Genomic DNA, 17,058 nt, shown 5'->3' on the forward strand with positions numbered 1-17,058 from the left:
GCATGAACATTTGGGCTGCATTATGCAAATATTTCCACATCTTGATGTCAAGATGTGGGGGCGTGTTTGAACGAGCCGTTTTAGGGGGCGTGGCAGAGTCTTAACTTTGATAAAGAATATCTCTGGTTTTGAGACTTTAGTCTTTGCAACTTCAGGAATCTTATCTACCCAGCAAGCTTTCACCGTCTCCTTAACTGTGGTTAACTATAGACCCGATATAGTCCGGCTATGTGTAATCCTCTAGCCCAAATAACCTTGAATTGGGTTACATCATGTCATTTTTTGGCAAAATAACTTGTGAGATGTATGATATTCCATCATGCAAGCAGTCATCATGTAAACAGCATTTACAAGGTGTTTGGTTTCATTTCTTAGACATGTTCTTAGCGTAGCCTGTACGTAGCCTCGGTTTGGCTTGTAGTCAGAGCGGCTATTTGTAGCCCACTTGTAGTCAAAACTGATTCACTGTAGTTTTTGGTCAGGCAGCGCATGAGATGGTTGATATCCCATCATGTTCGCAGTATCAATAAAATCTACAAAGATATAAGTGTCATTTCATGATATGGTCTATATGTAGCCACATTTTAGCTCTGAATTGGACGGGCTACGTGTAGTCTGCTTTTAGCCCACCCGGTAAAATCAAGGCAATCTGTGACCAGCGATGAGCATATCCAAAATAGCCTTAAAATTGTTTACATGTAATTTTCGCCCAAGCAGCTTATCAAATACAAGTAAACTTTTGAAACATTATTTTATATTTTATTAAATTATTTTACAGCATTATTAAATATAGCATTATTTATTATGGCATTTTTTTTTTTAAATGATTCAAAAGTTTACTTGCATTGGATAATATGATGTCATGCATCCCACAAGCTGTTAAATGTAACATTCATACACATTATATTATATTATTATTGATATTATTCGACTGTTTTTCATTTTATAAATAAAAATGCAATTACAATTCCCAATTGTAGCCCTACTGAGACAGGCAACGCGAGACAGGAAAGTTTGCAGAGATCACTAATCAAGTTTCCATCCAGATTTTGCGCTGTTTTGTTACCAACAAAGAGATATGCGTTAAAAAAAACTCTGCGACCAACGCTTTTCCATCCAACTGGCCTTAAAAATGTTGCCCTTGAGCTGTTTCCATACATAATTTATCCTATTGCGTAAATTATATGCTAGGCTAGCTGTTCTTCATCCATTTGAAACAACAACAACAACAAAAAATGCCTATATTAAATTGTATAGGCCTACATAAAATAATTTTTATTAAGTGTCATGAGGTTGTTGTTTTTTTGTACTTTGTTATAGACTAGATAGATAGACCACTGTTGATAATCAAGCAATGATCATAAACAGTTGCAGTTGTATTATTATAATTTTTCTGATTAATGTTTATAGGAAGGAAAGTTCATTCCGATTATTTTATTTCTCCTAACCGACAGTCGTTAAGCCATATTAAGCGTTAACCGACAAGATTATGTTAAATTACAATTAAATTAAATTTAAATTGATAGGTGGCTTGACCCATTACAAATACCGAAATTAGTTTTCCAGGGATTAATTTTATACACAAAAAGCAGCATAAACAACATGAAGGTGACCGGCGAACAGAGAAAAATATAAGCTATTATACATAAAAGAAACAGGCCCATATGCAAAATATATTTTTCTAAATAATTAATGAATTAACAAAACGAAAGAAAAAAAACTGCAACAATTAGCAGCCTATATGCAGAATTTCGGTTCATTTTTATGATGCACTCTTGAGAAAGCGGCAGTTTTCCTTTTGTTTCTTATTGTGAATGTACACAAATAAAATAAATATTTTGAATAGTTTTGAATAATGTCTTACTCTTATATGACCACAAATGAAGGAGTAGGCTAGTGCAAATAAAAAAAAAACAATTTTTTACAGTCTATGGAGCAACACCTTGAAAGTCTCTTTCCCTTTAAGAGTGCTGTAGGCTAATTCTGTCACGTGACACCACATTTATTTGCGTTAAATCCCCTTTTTTCGACAAAAAGTGTTTCCAAACAAATTTTTGCGACATTTGAAGTATCGATATGGAATTTATGCGCTAAAGTTAAACGGGAAAAGATTTTGTCGTCACATGAGAAATCGATAATTGTTATTTCCATATCGTAAATATTTTAAAGCGCTAAATTTTTTCGCAAAAAAGTGCTTGGATGGAAACCTGGTTACTGTTGCGTTTTGAATGTTGTTTTTACAAACAACACGATAAAGGACATTCCTACTTGATCTTGTAAGTATCTGTTTTCGTTTTTACATGTTTTCATTATTTATCTGTATGTTACCGTGGATTTGAACCGTGATACTGAAGGGAGCATATTGTAGTTGATAGTGATCAGTGACTAGGCCCACGGTTCAGCATGTGTTCAGAGGATTAATTGCAAAATTTAGTAGATAATAGAGTAAAGGTTTTATCATTTGTACGTGTTTACAAACTCAAGCCATTTTAAAACAGTGCAAGAAGAGGCGAAAGAGTAAACAACAGAAGAAAAACAGCTTTGCCAAAGATTAATCTATGTTCATTTATACAGTGAACACACTCAGAAGAATTGGACAAACTGAGGAGGAGTTTCAACATCTGGAAAAGCAGTTGGAAATTGAGGAGATCTGGGCAGCAATGGTAAAAAACAAAAAAAAAATTCTCACTAAAGCTCTCATCTTTGACAAAATCCATAATTTATTTTAATTATTATATTGAATTTATGACGAACAATGGCTTGTAACATACAGAGAGAGCATGAGCTAATCGAATAGAATATCTTTGTCATTGTTCAAGTACAATAAGATTTATTTTGAAACTTCCAAATTAATAGTAAAGCTTAAAAATACAAATAATCTAAAATGGCAATATAAAAAGAATCAATTAGCCTATAAGAAGTTTGCAGCAGTATTAAATAGCTCAGATGTGCAATGCAGCATTAAAACCTAAACAGTACAAACAGAAAACATTGTAATAAAAATGGTAGAGGTGAATTTATTATTCCATGTACATTTGATGTTAATGTGTGTACTGGGCTACTTTTTAGTTACAGCAGCTGGCACTGTGTTATGAAATCAGTTGTGCCAGACAATTTTGGAGGCAGAGACAGATTGTGGCACTAATAGGGAAAAATTTAAACTGCTGGAATAAAGACTTCTAAAGAGTTAGTGATGGAAAACTTGCACGTCAATGGGCATCAATGTTGTACACTGAAACACATAATGCTACCCGCCTGACATTGGCATGTGTTATTCAGGTGTCAAAGTTGTGCACAATTGAAGGAAGAAACCTCAAAGACCGTGCCAGAAGGATGCTGGACAGGTAAAGCCTTAAAAACGTGCCACATTAATCAAACATTGTGGTGTCAATACTCAAAAAGTTATCATGCAAATCAGAAATTAAAAAATTACCTTTACTGGTCATTTTGAAATGTCAAACTTGTTATTTGCTCTGCAATTGTTAACCACCTCAATCTGTATTATATTTTAGGGTTTTAAAAAATTCCCTCATGTCCAAATTCAGCATGAAGGGGGGTGGTCTGCTGCAGAAAGAGGCATTTGAAAAGACTGCACTGTTCTCGGTCTTTAGAGGTATGTATATACAACATGCAACACACTGAATGGTGATACACAATATATATCTCGTTTTTAGTTTTAGTAGGCATCCAAGCAAAAGAGAATGACTCCCGGTCACAATTAGTGTAAAGTAAAAAATTGTCAAAAAAAAAGCTTTTCTTATGCAATTTTTTTTCTTTTTTGGCAGAGGCTGTGATGACCAACTTCCCAGCAGCAACAGAGTTGGACTTGAGGAATGCAGTTGGGAAGCATTTTAAACAAGAAATAAAACCAATAATGAATAATTTCCTTTAAGTTCACTTTTGGTTGTTTTATTTGTTAAAATAAGTAAACCAACAAAAGGGTTAATCTTTTTTTTTTTTTTATGTTGTCATTTATCCGTAATGTTTTAATGTTAAGTGTGATACATGCTCTTGATTTGTATTAGATTTTTTTTCTTTTAAATATTTTATTTAAAATATTTTATATTTATTATCTTAAGATTTTTTATCATAATATTTATATTTAAGTGTGTTGTATTTATAATATTTTATTTTGTCATTAATTCTTTTGTATTTTTTATCATTTTGTATTGTCTTAAGTAGTCTAAGTTGATAAATGATATTTTTCTTAAAAAACGCTGTACATTTAATTTGTTTGGATGGATTGTCATTTTGTTGTCTATTAGATGTATATATGTAGCCGTTCATTAGCTGTCTATTTGATGACTAGTCTATTCTTGGGCTATGATTAGACTTCTATTAAATTTTCGCTGACAGCCCAAATTTAGCCTTGTTTTAGCCTAGACATCTGGGCTGTGTTTGGACGGCTATTAGACGCCTATTAAACTGAAAATTGCTTGCTGGGTATGCACAATCAGCTTCTAACACTCCAAAGAGAAAGGAAAACTTGAAATCGCATCATATGACTCCTTTAAGATCGTAAACTTACATGCCAGTGAGCATAGCGTACACAACAAGGCTTTTCAAAACTGTCATCTAATGATCCACTTCTACATATTTGTCAGGATTTTAATGTGTCCAAGCTCTACTCTTTTGGAAATGCTGTTTGGGGAGCAGTGATTTGTCTTTCTCCACATTTATAATTCACCCCCAGAGTTTCCTAGTTTCGGTCGCCCTGTGTCTGGTACCCTTTTAGAGCTTCTCTCAACCCTGAACCATGTCCTTCATCCATCTGCACTCAGATTCACTTAGCACCACAAATGTGAGAGCACAGTAATCAATGTTACCAAGCGAGGAAAAGGGTTGCAGTGTTTTAATGCATTAAGCTCAGAGTGCCTCTACAAGCTTATGAAGCTACTGAAAACTCACCAGTTTTGAGTTATTTTCCCCTTTTAACCCACTGCTAGTTGCTTTCGTGGAGAAAAGACCAACCCAAGAGGCTCTTCCCACAGTCCAGATTATATTTTTAATCATTATTTTGGGCAAGTACTGCACCTGACCTTTTTTCACTACATCATTCTGTTACCCTTGTGGATCTCTACGCTTAACCTTTACAGCAATGTATGGATGTATTCGTCAACAGCAAGATAAAATAAATCCATGATATATGTTGGCATTTTCCACAACATTCAATGGGAAATGTGGAAAGTCATTCCATTAAACACTGTTAATCGCTTGGTTTGACATATCTTTGGTTTCTATTCGACATCAGTCAGCTCTCTGATGGGTTTTCCAGGGATCTGTTCATTTTTCTCAACCAATTGTCCTCTAAAAGTGGAATGACTGGATCCACAGGTGGGTTTGCATGATAAAGAGTGAATTATTGATGCCCGTAGCTACTGCTATTTCAGCACGATAACAAGTGAGACGGCATATTGCCGACTTTCTCAGTTCTGTAGATAGGGGATTTACTGTGATTAAAGTGACACGCTGATTAATTGAAACATTTCCAACCTTTGCTAAAGTTTAATTGGACAAAGTAATCCCAAATTTATTAGAATTTGTGGTAAACAAACCATTTCTCTTTTTAGGCACACAATGAAAGAGACTTTTGTGTGGATTGGTTTAAAAACCTCAGGAGAAAGATGGGGATTTCTTAACTATAACCATATGCTGGTTAAAGCAAGAACAATTTATCTTTATAAACAAAACGTATCTGTGTTATCACTATCATGCTTGTTTAAAATATTCCTAGCAGTGCCTTATGGCCAAGGAATAAACTTGTGTGTCGTAAAGTGTTATGATTTGCTATGAAAAGTCATTTTAAGGCATTTTGTCTCGTATTTTTCATGTTGTTTCCACTGCATGTCTGAGGTTAAAAGCATGCTGCATAATTAAACGAAAGAGCGTCCCCTGGTCTTCACAAAAAGGATTTGTAAGTGACAAGGGAAAAATGGTGTGCAGAAGTGAATGTCACTTATTTTAAAATGTAAAGAGACAATGGATTCGTTTTAAACATATCTATACACTTGACAAAAAAAGGCTGATGTGTATATCTATTTTTCTTCTTTTGCAAAAAACTAAGCCCTTTAACTTTATAAAAAAGCATAGGACAGTGGCTTCTATACCTCTTTGCTCTTTCAGAACTGGAGTGTAAAACACAAAATTCAAAACTGTTTTTTACAAGTCTGTATATAAATACATTACCAAACAGGGTAGTAGAATTAGAATTAATATTACAAACACAAATGCCGTGAAATCACTTACATGACAATACATTTATCAACTGTAAATGAAGTGGTTACTAATAAAATGGAGATCTTACTTTTTTACATGTACCACAAATAAACAGCACTACTTTTGAGCATAAAAAGAGGCAAAGTTGGACACGCACAGCAATGTAATATAGCAGAGGATCTGCTGACCCCTACTGACAACCCAACAAATTTGTTCTGAATACCTAAACAGTTCCATTCCGAGGGAAAAATCAAAGACAAAAATGTCCATATATATTGATAAGACCACAGTTTTGAAAAGCTTTTCATTTAGCATCATAAAATCAAGTTTTTTGTTTTTTTTCAAGACTAACATTTTCTTGAAGCTATTTACACAAAACAACTAGCATTTATGAGCTGTGCTAGACAACTCTACTAGTATGACTTTTTGAAACAACCATCTACAAATTTGTCTTTAAAAAATATAAAGCTGAATATTTGAAAGAAATTGATGAAAGCCACAATGTCAATCAGCTCTGTGTGTCATTTGTCTGTCCTGTGGTAAATCAGCACTGCAGGCTCCTGACAAAGGTTTTGAATGCTATACATTTGTCCTGTAACAAAAACAAAATACAATAAAGAACATGCGTTGTTATTATTAGTATTTAGTAATAAGTTAAAAACAACTTCCATTAAATCTGATTTAAGTTCATTTACCAGAGGGTATCATAAACACTTGTCCAGAATTGTAGACTGACTTTACACCGTCAATATCAACACGCACACAACTTGAGATGATGCTGAAAACCTTAATAAAGAGAAACACAGGAAATGTAAAATGATGTTCATATATAATTTAAACAAATGCATTACAGAGTGTAAAGTGTAGTCCATTATTATTTAATTTGGGATGAGGAATGCATCATATAGGCAAAAGGGATAATAAAACAAATAACTCATATAACCTTTTCATGAACTAATTTTTACAAGTATATCTCAAAACGGCTACAGGTCACTATTGTGGTTATGCAATTAACAGAGATAAGACACTTTCAACTTACAGAAACCATATCAAGGTCCACCTGTGAGGGTTTCTTCATGAACGACCCCAGCAGTATCTTTCCATGGGAGAAAGAGTGGCTCTGAAGGTCAACCATGTGGCCCATTGCTCGGCCTCCATGGGAGTGCCAATGGAAGTCATCAGGACTGATAACTCGCCCGTCTAGAATGGAGAACAGAAACACTACACATAAATAAGCTATGTGAAACAAGTCACAAGGTGGCAAAATACTTTTTTCAGCACTGAAAATAAGGTAAATTTTATTTACCTTAGCACATGTAATTATATTTGATACTAACAACCACCCCCAATTTGATTGTGTCTTCATCTCACGTTCTAGGCTTTTATGTGATAAGCGTTAAATGCTTCGCAACCGAACCTCACAGCAAGGACCAATTATATGTGTGGTGCACTGTGACACATTTGAATTTTCTACTTTAAAAGCACTGTGGAAGTCAAACATCTCAAACTGCTAGACAGCCACAGCATTACAAACAGGAACAAGGAAAACACAGAGGAAAAAAGTCATGCACACACATACATCACTATACAAATGTATACATCACCCATATGAAAATCGTTCATGGTTTTACTGTGATAACACCAACAGTAATAACTTATTTTGACAAATGTTGTAGATTCACGTTAAATAATCTGCTGAGGGAATTAAGCACTTCATTTGCATTACAACAGTAGTGGTTGTGCTTATAGCTTCTAAATGGGTTTCATAAATACAACACTTGAATACCATTGAAACCATAATTACACTGATCTATCATATGTAGTAACCCGCCATCCACGGTCTGACCTGTGGTTACGGTTTTGCTATTTCCAATGCCACAGTATAAAAAAAGTACTGTAAATATTCATTAGGGCAAGTACACAGTAGTCAAAGTGTGCTGCAGGGATGACATATTTTTGTAGGATTTTTTTTTTTATGGGTTTTTGGTTAAATGGCTGAAATAAGGTCTGTGGTTAACTCTATCAGTAGTTAATTTCCACATCCTTGTTGTTTATAATTGTGCTCCATTCTAACTTAAACTAATAACTCAAATATTTTCAGCAATAATCTAAAAGCAACCAGGGCAATGCAATCTTCTTCCAGGTTGGCCTACAAAAAATATGTCATCACTACAGCGCTCTATTAGTTGAGTCCCATGAATCATAGACCAAGCTATCAATTTTCCTCATTTGTTCTGTTTTAATGCTCCCTGTATGAAAAAGAAACCCTGTTGACCTTTAGACATTCCAAGAGATGATTTAAATCATTAATAAGCATGATGAAAGGAGAACAATGTTAAGAGGTCAAAAACTAATATTTTCATTGGAAGCACATTCCCAACTCAGTGAAGTGATCCACTCATGGGTATGTATAAGTCCTACATAAACAAGTTAAGTTAGTGCTTCAGCACTTTGAAGTAAAAGTCTGTATTGAATTCAAAAGGCTTCTGAGGTTTTTATAATCAAAAAATAACTCATATGTTATGTAAATATAAAGGCAAGGCAAGTTTATTTATATAGCACATGTCATACACAATGGTAATTCAAAGTGCTATACATAAAATAAATGAAAATAATCACATCAATAAAAACAAGGACTTTAAAAACTTTTAAAATGATTTAAAATAAAAAGCAATTAATGATTGCAATTAGCCAACTTGTAAATGCGAATGAATGTGTCCTTGAGAAAACCACTCAAGTAGAACTACTAACTACAAAACAACACTACTAATACAAAGGTCAAGGCCATGACAAGCCAAACCCATGATCAGTGAACGTTGGGCCACCGTTAAAGAGGACTTACAAAGAAGGTTCTTCTAATTTTACATTGTCATAAAAACATAGTCATCTGCAATGAAGTAAGTGATCAACATGATTCATATTCAAAACAGTAAGCAATCGCTGCTTTGTTTATGGTTTATATCTCTGTAGTCCTATTTTTGTTTTCTCTTTTTCCTTGCAGGGTAAACGTATGTGCTCGTTGGTTGCTGGTTTTAGTTTTAAGGTGTGTTAAAGCTCAACTTTATAGCCCAGACTCATGCATCATGAGGTGACAACAGTCGGCATTCACCAGCACTAGCACTTGTCGTTCAGGCCCAAGTAGGGGGAACACCTTTCCTGTCATTATTGTGCCTATGAATAAATCACTGAACAAAAGGCTGCTCGGGCAGAGTGTCCCCATAATTTGGCAACACCTAGTATGTAAAATAGACTTGTGTGTTAATTTAATGCATTTTTAATGCATGTAATGTCATTACCTGTAGAGGCTGGGGGCCACAGGTGAGAGAACCACTCATGCAGGTTGTTCCAATCCTCTTCCTCCAGGACAATAGGCTGCAGTGGAGGCCCACAGAGATCACACTGCGCCAACACCCGTGGAGCCTGTCGCATATGCGGCGTCACTCTCGACGACGACATCACTTTAGACGACGGCAAGTCTGAAAATAAAAGTAGTGATGGTTACAAAAAAAAAAAAAAGAGGAAGATGCCTGACCTTGTAAAGCAGGCTCAAGCAGGCATATGAGTTTGATAAATTTTAATTTTCCACTTGGTGGCACAGAAATGATAGACTGCAGGTTTACAAGATTTTGCACATGAATACTTACCAATATCATCATCCTCTTCATGTCGCTGAAGCTCAAGCATTGATGACGGCCCACTTCTGAAAGCAACGTCACTACACAAGCAGAATTGTAAACAGAGTGATTATTTGCACTGGCCACACAACAGTTATTTTTATCCAAATAGTCTGGTGCAGGGGTTAGACATAGGTAATATATGAAATAAGCACACGCACATACAAGGTGCAGGTCAGGAGACACCAAAATATTGTGAAGGCGACGATATACGACCGCACACTCACTTGCAAATAAAACTACTTTATGTACTTAACCACCAACGTTTCAGCAAGAAGCCTTTCTCATTCCTTGATTTTCAGAATGGCCCTTCACGTGAAATCATTCTAATATGCTGATTTGGTACTCATAAACATTTATTTTTATCATCATAGTTGATAATGTTGTGGAAATTGTGATATATTTATATTTTTTCCGGGTTCTTTAATTGATAGAAAGTTCAAAAGAACATACAACATTACTTTAAAATATAGAAATCATTTGTAACGTCAGAAATGTTGCTACTGTCACTTTTGATTAATGTGTCCTTGCTGAATTGAAATATGAGATTCTGCTTTCATTCATATAATTATAACATTATTATAATTATTATTACTAGATATACTATATGGATACAAAAAAGAACTTGTATAAAATCTTAATATATATTCTTAAAAAATATATAGTATGCATAAGATAAACGGCAGATTTTTTTCCCAGTATTTACAATCATTTGATTTGGCCTGGCATCTGCCTTTAATAACTCAACTTACACATCAGATATAGTGTTGGGTCCACTGGATACTCGGACACTTGTTTTGTTTCTGGTCCCTGACGGCTCCACAGTAACACCACTGGTGCAGCCAAAAGAGGCACGGCCGTTTTCCTGAAACTGAACATCACTTTGGGCCATATTCTCACTCGAGTGTTCTGACTGGTCCTCAAGAGAGTGAAGGAGGTTTCTGCGTCCCTGTTTCCTGCACCTTAGTCCACTTTTTACCATGTTTTCAGGTTTTTCAGACGCAAAAATGGCATTCATCGAGGCTAAAGATCGTTTGATTGATTTTGGCGTGTTGATAATGTTTCTTTTTAGGTTCCTGGTGTGATTCTTTGTTTTTTGTGATTTCATTGAATTTCCATCCTTATTAATCACACCACGAAGAGGAGTATTTGTTAGTTTGGACTTTTGTGGAGGAGGACTGCGAGGTATGGGAAGCCCATTGGCTGGTTCCTGAGACTGCGGCGCCTCCCACCAACTGGAAGGAGCTTTTCTTTGCCTTTTCTGTGGAACATTGTCTGGCACAGAACTGTCTGGTCTACTAAGAGAAGATGAAGTCTGTTTCTGTGCAGATCCAGATTCACGCGAGTAGACCCAGTCAAACACTCTCTTCTCACCTGTTTTATTTATAGGAAGAAACAGTAAGTACAAAAACTTAAATCAACAGAAGTAAAAGTTTGGGAATGAGTTTACCTCTAAGGAGGCTGTGCTGTCTGTTAGGACTACACAATTCTGGACTAATTTCTACATCATTCTCATTCGGACAAGCTCCCACTTCTTCTCCAGGTGATGCCACTTGAGGTTGAGTGGCTGCTGATTTTGGTTTCCTTCGACCCCCTCTTTTCTTAGCAGTCTTCTGTTCAGCTCCAGCATTATGTCCATCGTCACCTGCTATTGCCTTTTTAGCACTGTCCAACACATTGGGAGTCTTCTGCTTTTTCTGATTCCCCTGGGCAGGCCTGATAGACTGCGTTTCCTCAGAATCAACAGCAGCTGCTTGCTTTGTTGATGCTTTAGTACTAGCTTTCGGCCTTTGCGCCGTATCCAACACTTGCTTTGGCTGAGGCTCTGTGGTACTTTCATTCGGGCTAGAGAGCCACCATTCTCCTGGAGGTCTCCTTTTCCTCTTGAAACACACAGGACTGTCTGAAGAAATGTCGGATGGTATTGTTGGTGGATCCTGTGGTTTTGGTTCCACCCTTTTTGTCTCTTTTCTCTTCTGTTTTTTGCCTGGATCCACAGCGTCTTCCTTGTGTGAAGATCGTTTATTCACAGCTACAGTGAAAAAAATAAACAGAAAAGATTGTAAGTTTTCATCCGCTTTGCACTGATGGTTGTTAAATCACCTAATCTCTGAGTTGGGAGTGTTAGATGTCTGTCAAACCAAAATAATAAAAATATGCTTTGTGTAATTACCAGTGCACTGAGGAACTAACCTGTCGTTTGTTCCTCCTCTCGCTCATTGAGGGCAGGTGAAGGTTCATGCTCTTGCTCCTCACAGGAAGGATCTATCTGTTCCAAATCGACTTGTTGTTTAGAAGTTTGTTTCTTTGTCTTAGGGGCAGTTTCCGTCTTTTTGTTATTCTTTCTTTTTTTGTTGGATTTTGTGGAGCGGTGATCTGCTGCAGCAGTGTCTTTATTGGATTCCTTCTTATCTTTTGGCCCGGGTCTCTCCTGTTTAGATGATTTTGAGGATTTCTTTTTGGCTCTAGACTGAGGAACTGGGATTTCTTGGCTGCCACCTGTATTTGTTTCATCTTTGTCAGAAAGATCAGCAGGTTCAGGAGCCTTGCTGTTTGCACGTTTCTTTCCTGTAACCATCACACAAAGAAATATTTAAAATATAACCACATGTAACCTTTAAATATAATCACATAATTTTTAATTTATGAATGTATTATAAAAGTAAAAATAAATGCATTGTTAAGATATATGCACTAATATAGTGCCCTCAAAAAGTAAAAAGGTATGAATGTTTAAATGTGTTAAAAGGACTGACTTTATACATTCACTAAAAATAATTTTAGGATTAATTGATTAAAAATATTGGTATGCGATTATGAAATATGATTCAGAAAAGGTAATAATACTGTTGAAAATGTTTGGGGTCACAGTCAGACCTTTTTTTATTTATTTTTTCAGCGAGGATGCATTAAATTAAAATTAAAATGCTGTTCTTTCGAGTTTTAACAAAAAATACTGGGATAAAATGTACCATGGTTTTTACAAAAATATTGTTAATAATAAGAAATGTGTCCTGAGCATGAATTCTGAAAGACCATGTGACACTTTTTACTGGAGTAAAAAAAAAATATATTTTTTATACACCATCAATCTAAGATTTAGTAAAAGCATGATTTACCTGTTGACACAGTTTTGTGTCCCTGTACAGTTTGAGAGGTCTGATCAGAAATTCTGTCCTCCAGGGTTTCAGTTACAAGGTCTGCTCCATCCTCAACACTATCATCAGTCACAGACCCTTTGTCACACTTTTTTGAGGCTTTTCCACGTTTTGTTTTCAGTTTTTGTTTACCAGACTCAGTTTGCGCTTTGTCTCTTTTAGCATCCTTCCCATGATGATTAGTCATATCTGTTTCACTCTGTGAGAGCCGATCTGTAAGAACATTCTCCTTTACAGTGTCTGCTGGGACAGGTCTTTTGTTCCTGCTGACCTCTGCCTTGCGAGGGATGACAAAAAGAACAGGAGCCTCGTCGTCTAGGATCATGAAATCCTCCTCTAAATCTACAGGTGGAAGAGCTGGAACTACTTCTGGTTTCCTGGAACTGACCAATGAAAACATGTTACAAAAAGTAACAACGACACGTGATTTAAGAACAGAATGTCACATTTAAACTCACCGTGGGGATTTAGGCATCAAGGTCTTTTTAAGCTTGTGGTGGAAAGACAATCCTTTGCCTTGATCCTCCACCACCTGATTCTTGCATTGCTCCATCTCTTGAAGCTTTGGTTCACTTTTCTGAACCAAAACAGGAGAAAGCAGACTTGGATTTTTTTCCCTTAATAATAAAAAATTAGAAGATTTAATAAGAAATCTGCAGCTTTAATAGAAAGAACAATTCAGTTATAACAGTAGATTCCTTACATTGTTAAATCTTCCTTAGTTTCTGGAAGGGACTGTGTGGATTTCGCAGGCTTCATACTGAAAAATAAACATTTTTCATTATCATTTTCATATTTTTATTATAATACAATCAATTTTATTATATATTAAATCCTATTAATACTATTTATAAGAAAGTTAAATTAAATGTTGATGATCAATACTGTTGTTATACACTAATATCTAACCTTGATAAAGAACTAGCAGTTGCTTTAGTAGTTTTTCTAAACTCAAGCCTTTCTGGTGGTGAAGCCAGAGACCCGCTATCACTTCAAGGCAGAGAAAATAAGTGAACAGTTAGACAATGAAACAAAAACAGTAACATTTATCAGGCTCTTTTTATTCTTACCCATTAACAGATTCCTTGACCGGTTCTGACTGCTGAGTGCATGACACCTTGCTTAAGTCTCCACCAATGGGTTCCTCATCCTCAACAAAGAGAAGAGGATCAGCCACAGGTCTGACTCCATCCACCGTTTCATCCCTCTCTGTTGCCAAAACAATAGGGCTGGACGTCTTTATGGGAGCAAGTTCTTTAAATGGACTCTCTTTGTTAGGATTGAAAGAAATATGACAATTATTTCAGATGCTAAGCAGGTATGAGATAGGTGATATATGTTAAATTAACTCCCTTTTCTGCTTTCATGGTGGGGCAAGTAGTTTAGATTTCTACTTGCATTGCCAATACAAATTATACATTTAATTTAATTGCATAATTTTACATTTGCATTTAGAATTTTAGATTACAATTTAATTTTTGCATTAATTAATATTCAATTTCAAATAATCAAAAATCTAATTTATGATTGAATTTTTTTTTACTGGTTTAATAAAATTTTAAGTTTACTTTAAAACAAAATGTGCAGTAATAGCTAGTAATTATACAACCGATTAAAAAAAACTGTGTTCAATAATACAATCGATTAAATGTAGGTTTACCTTTATCAATCATTTCATCTTCTCGAATGCCATTTTCTTGGATTAAAGCATCCTTGGGCACCTGACAATCAGAGAGTCATCTGATTAACAATCAATAAAACATTGTGGCACTAAGAGAGAACAGACTGACTTCTAATGATTCACTTCATGTGTACCTGTTGAGATGATACCTTCATCTTTTCTTGATCAGAAGAACTTTCACTTTTCTTCTGACTATTCATACCAGTGCTTTTGGGCAAAGGAGAAAGCAGAGGCAAACCCAGCTCAGAGTCAGCATCTACTAATAACAACAAGATGGAATATGGTTTCCCAGAATGAATAGCATGAAAAAGCAACAATGAAATGGATATTTTAATCAATGAGATGAATGTAAGAATATAATTACCAATGTCGTCGAAGAGATTGTCAATCTCACGCAGGGTCAAAACCTTATCGATCTTGTATTCAGAATTGACTCTGAAAATCAGCAGCAACATGATTAAATTAATATTACTTGCACTAGTTAAGATATTAACCAATACAATAGGTTGTTATGAAAATGTAACATTACTTACATTTCATGTCCTTGAAAATAATGCAGTTTCTTTTTGGCTTTGACCTGAAATCATTGATTCAAACATCAAAAGTTAATTTGAATAATAAAATACATAAAACTAACTCATAACTATACATTTATCATATAATTTACATATAGTTAATCATATAGTTTACTTGAGCATTGCACTACAAATCTTTTTTCACTATGCGCTGCTTCCCACAAAATCTCTCTTTAATCGGCACAATTTAATGTACGAAATATATATACAATTTTTCTTTTTATTTCTATCTTTTTGCACAATTTCATGTACAGTATATATGTAAAGTTCTTGTACAGTCTCAGTTTGTGTATGTCTAGGCAACTAGGTATACTAGTTATAGTAGTTATAGTATATGTATAGTCAGATGCTCTTTTTTTTTCTCTTATACTTGCATTGTTGTATGTTTATCTTATGTTTAACTAGTATGTAGCACCGTGGTCCTGCGAGACACGACATTTCGTTCCACTATATGTCCACACATGTAGCAGAATGACAATAAAGCTCAACTTGAACTTGATAATTCACACACACACACACACACACAACCAACAATATCTATACATCTATCTATCTATTACAGTTCAAAAGTTTGGTAAGCTTTTTCTTTCTTAAAAATTTATTTTGTTCACTCTGCATTTGTTTGCAGTAAAACTTTAATACTGTAATACTATTATTACAATTCAAATGAACTGTTTTCTATTGTAATATATTGAAAATGTAATTTATTCCTGTGATGATTTATTCCTGAATCTTCAGCATCATTACTCCAGTCTTCAGTGTGACATGACCCTTCAGAAATCTGATTTGATGCTCAAGAAACATTTCATATTATCGATGTTAAAACAGCAGTGCTGCTTAATATTTTTTGTGGAAACAGTGCCATATTTTTAGGACTCCTTGATAAATAGGAAGTTCATAAGAACAACACATATTTATAATAGAAACCACAGAAATAATGTTTAACGTTACATTAATGTTAATAATTTTGAGCGCCTAATAATGCTGACTAGGTAGGGAGCTTGCTAGGTTTTGACTCTGCGCCACAAACAGTGCCTATATGCAACGGAGGTTTTGTTCTTCACCTAACGATACACCCATAACTACTGACCTGGGACATCGTGTTCACTCCTAGTTAAGGAAAATGTGTGTCCGCCAGTGAAGCTCTTAAACGCGCGGTTCTCCGTTTCAATCCCAACATGCCCGAGACTGGTATCTTACCGCCATTCGCCGCTTACATTACACGCAGTTTGGCAAGTCTTGATGCTAATTTTACATTTGCGATAGCTTTACTTTAAAAAAAATTGTGAAATTAAGTATTAAAATATTAATATCTTTCAAAGAGACCGTGACTGTATTTAGCCCACAACAACAACACAAATTCTCCCGCTCATTTTTGTTCCTGTGCGGGAGGAAGCCACAAAATGAAATGCTGCCACCTAGTGCTGCGGAGGGATTCACAGCCACACTACTGCAGTAAATTAGGAGAAAGCCCAAGCGGTTGAAATGGGTACTGCAATAACAAAGGCATTCAGCCCCAGAACGCACATTTCAGAGTAGAATTACTGGCTATAGCATTGTTTTTGTACAACATAACATGTTTCCTAAATATATTCAAACGTATGTTATTTTTTGGCTTTAGAAGAGTCAAAAACTTGCATACAGCACCTTTAAAAGGCAACCAGGTTTATAACAGTTAACTATGACTAACACCAAAAATTATGACGTTAATAAAATAGACTTTAATTTAAAAAAAAAAAAATCAAATTTTAATT

The 17,058-nt window shown here is 35.2% G+C and overlaps 1 protein-coding gene across 3 annotated transcripts; it reads right to left on the reverse strand.

The window, feature by feature from the left end:
• Window positions 1–5,490: 5,490 nt before the first annotated feature.
• Window positions 5,491–16,702, reverse strand: LOC306864640 (uncharacterized protein). Of its 3 annotated transcripts, none has more exons than XM_079408773.1 (18): window positions 16,395–16,702; window positions 15,263–15,306; window positions 15,094–15,164; window positions 14,864–14,988; window positions 14,709–14,769; window positions 14,119–14,317; window positions 13,958–14,038; window positions 13,752–13,808; window positions 13,507–13,665; window positions 13,010–13,431; window positions 12,084–12,458; window positions 11,341–11,922; window positions 10,643–11,264; window positions 9,861–9,931; window positions 9,513–9,692; window positions 7,256–7,416; window positions 6,912–7,002; window positions 5,491–6,808 (listed from the first exon to the last, which is right to left on the reverse strand). In XM_079408773.1, exons 1-18 carry the CDS (start codon window positions 16,401–16,403, stop codon window positions 6,738–6,740), a joined length of 3,381 nt encoding a protein of 1,126 aa, XP_079264899.1. In that variant the 5' UTR covers window positions 16,404–16,702; the 3' UTR covers window positions 5,491–6,737. The 3 variants fall into 3 exon arrangements, with proteins under 3 accessions (XP_079264899.1, XP_079264900.1, XP_079264901.1); XM_079408774.1 differs by having other exon boundaries at window positions 14,864–14,985; window positions 16,395–16,696; XM_079408775.1 differs by having other exon boundaries at window positions 15,263–15,361; window positions 16,256–16,689.
• Between the last annotated feature and the right edge of the window lie 356 nt (window positions 16,703–17,058).

This window comes from Barbus barbus (assembly GCF_936440315.1).
Source record: "Barbus barbus genome assembly, chromosome: 46".
NCBI lineage: Eukaryota > Metazoa > Chordata > Actinopteri > Cypriniformes > Cyprinidae > Barbus > Barbus barbus.

Bases quoted from the DNA above. Each gene is read 5' to 3' on its own strand.
- LOC306864640 (XM_079408773.1), bottom strand. The intron at 14,770-14,863 runs GTACACATGAAG...TCTGATTGTCAG, and splicing joins TGAAGGTATCATCTCAACAG to GTGCCCAAGGATGCTTTAAT. The intron at 9,693-9,860 runs GTAAGTATTCAT...TTTTATTTTCAG, and splicing joins TGAAGAGGATGATGATATTG to ACTTGCCGTCGTCTAAAGTG.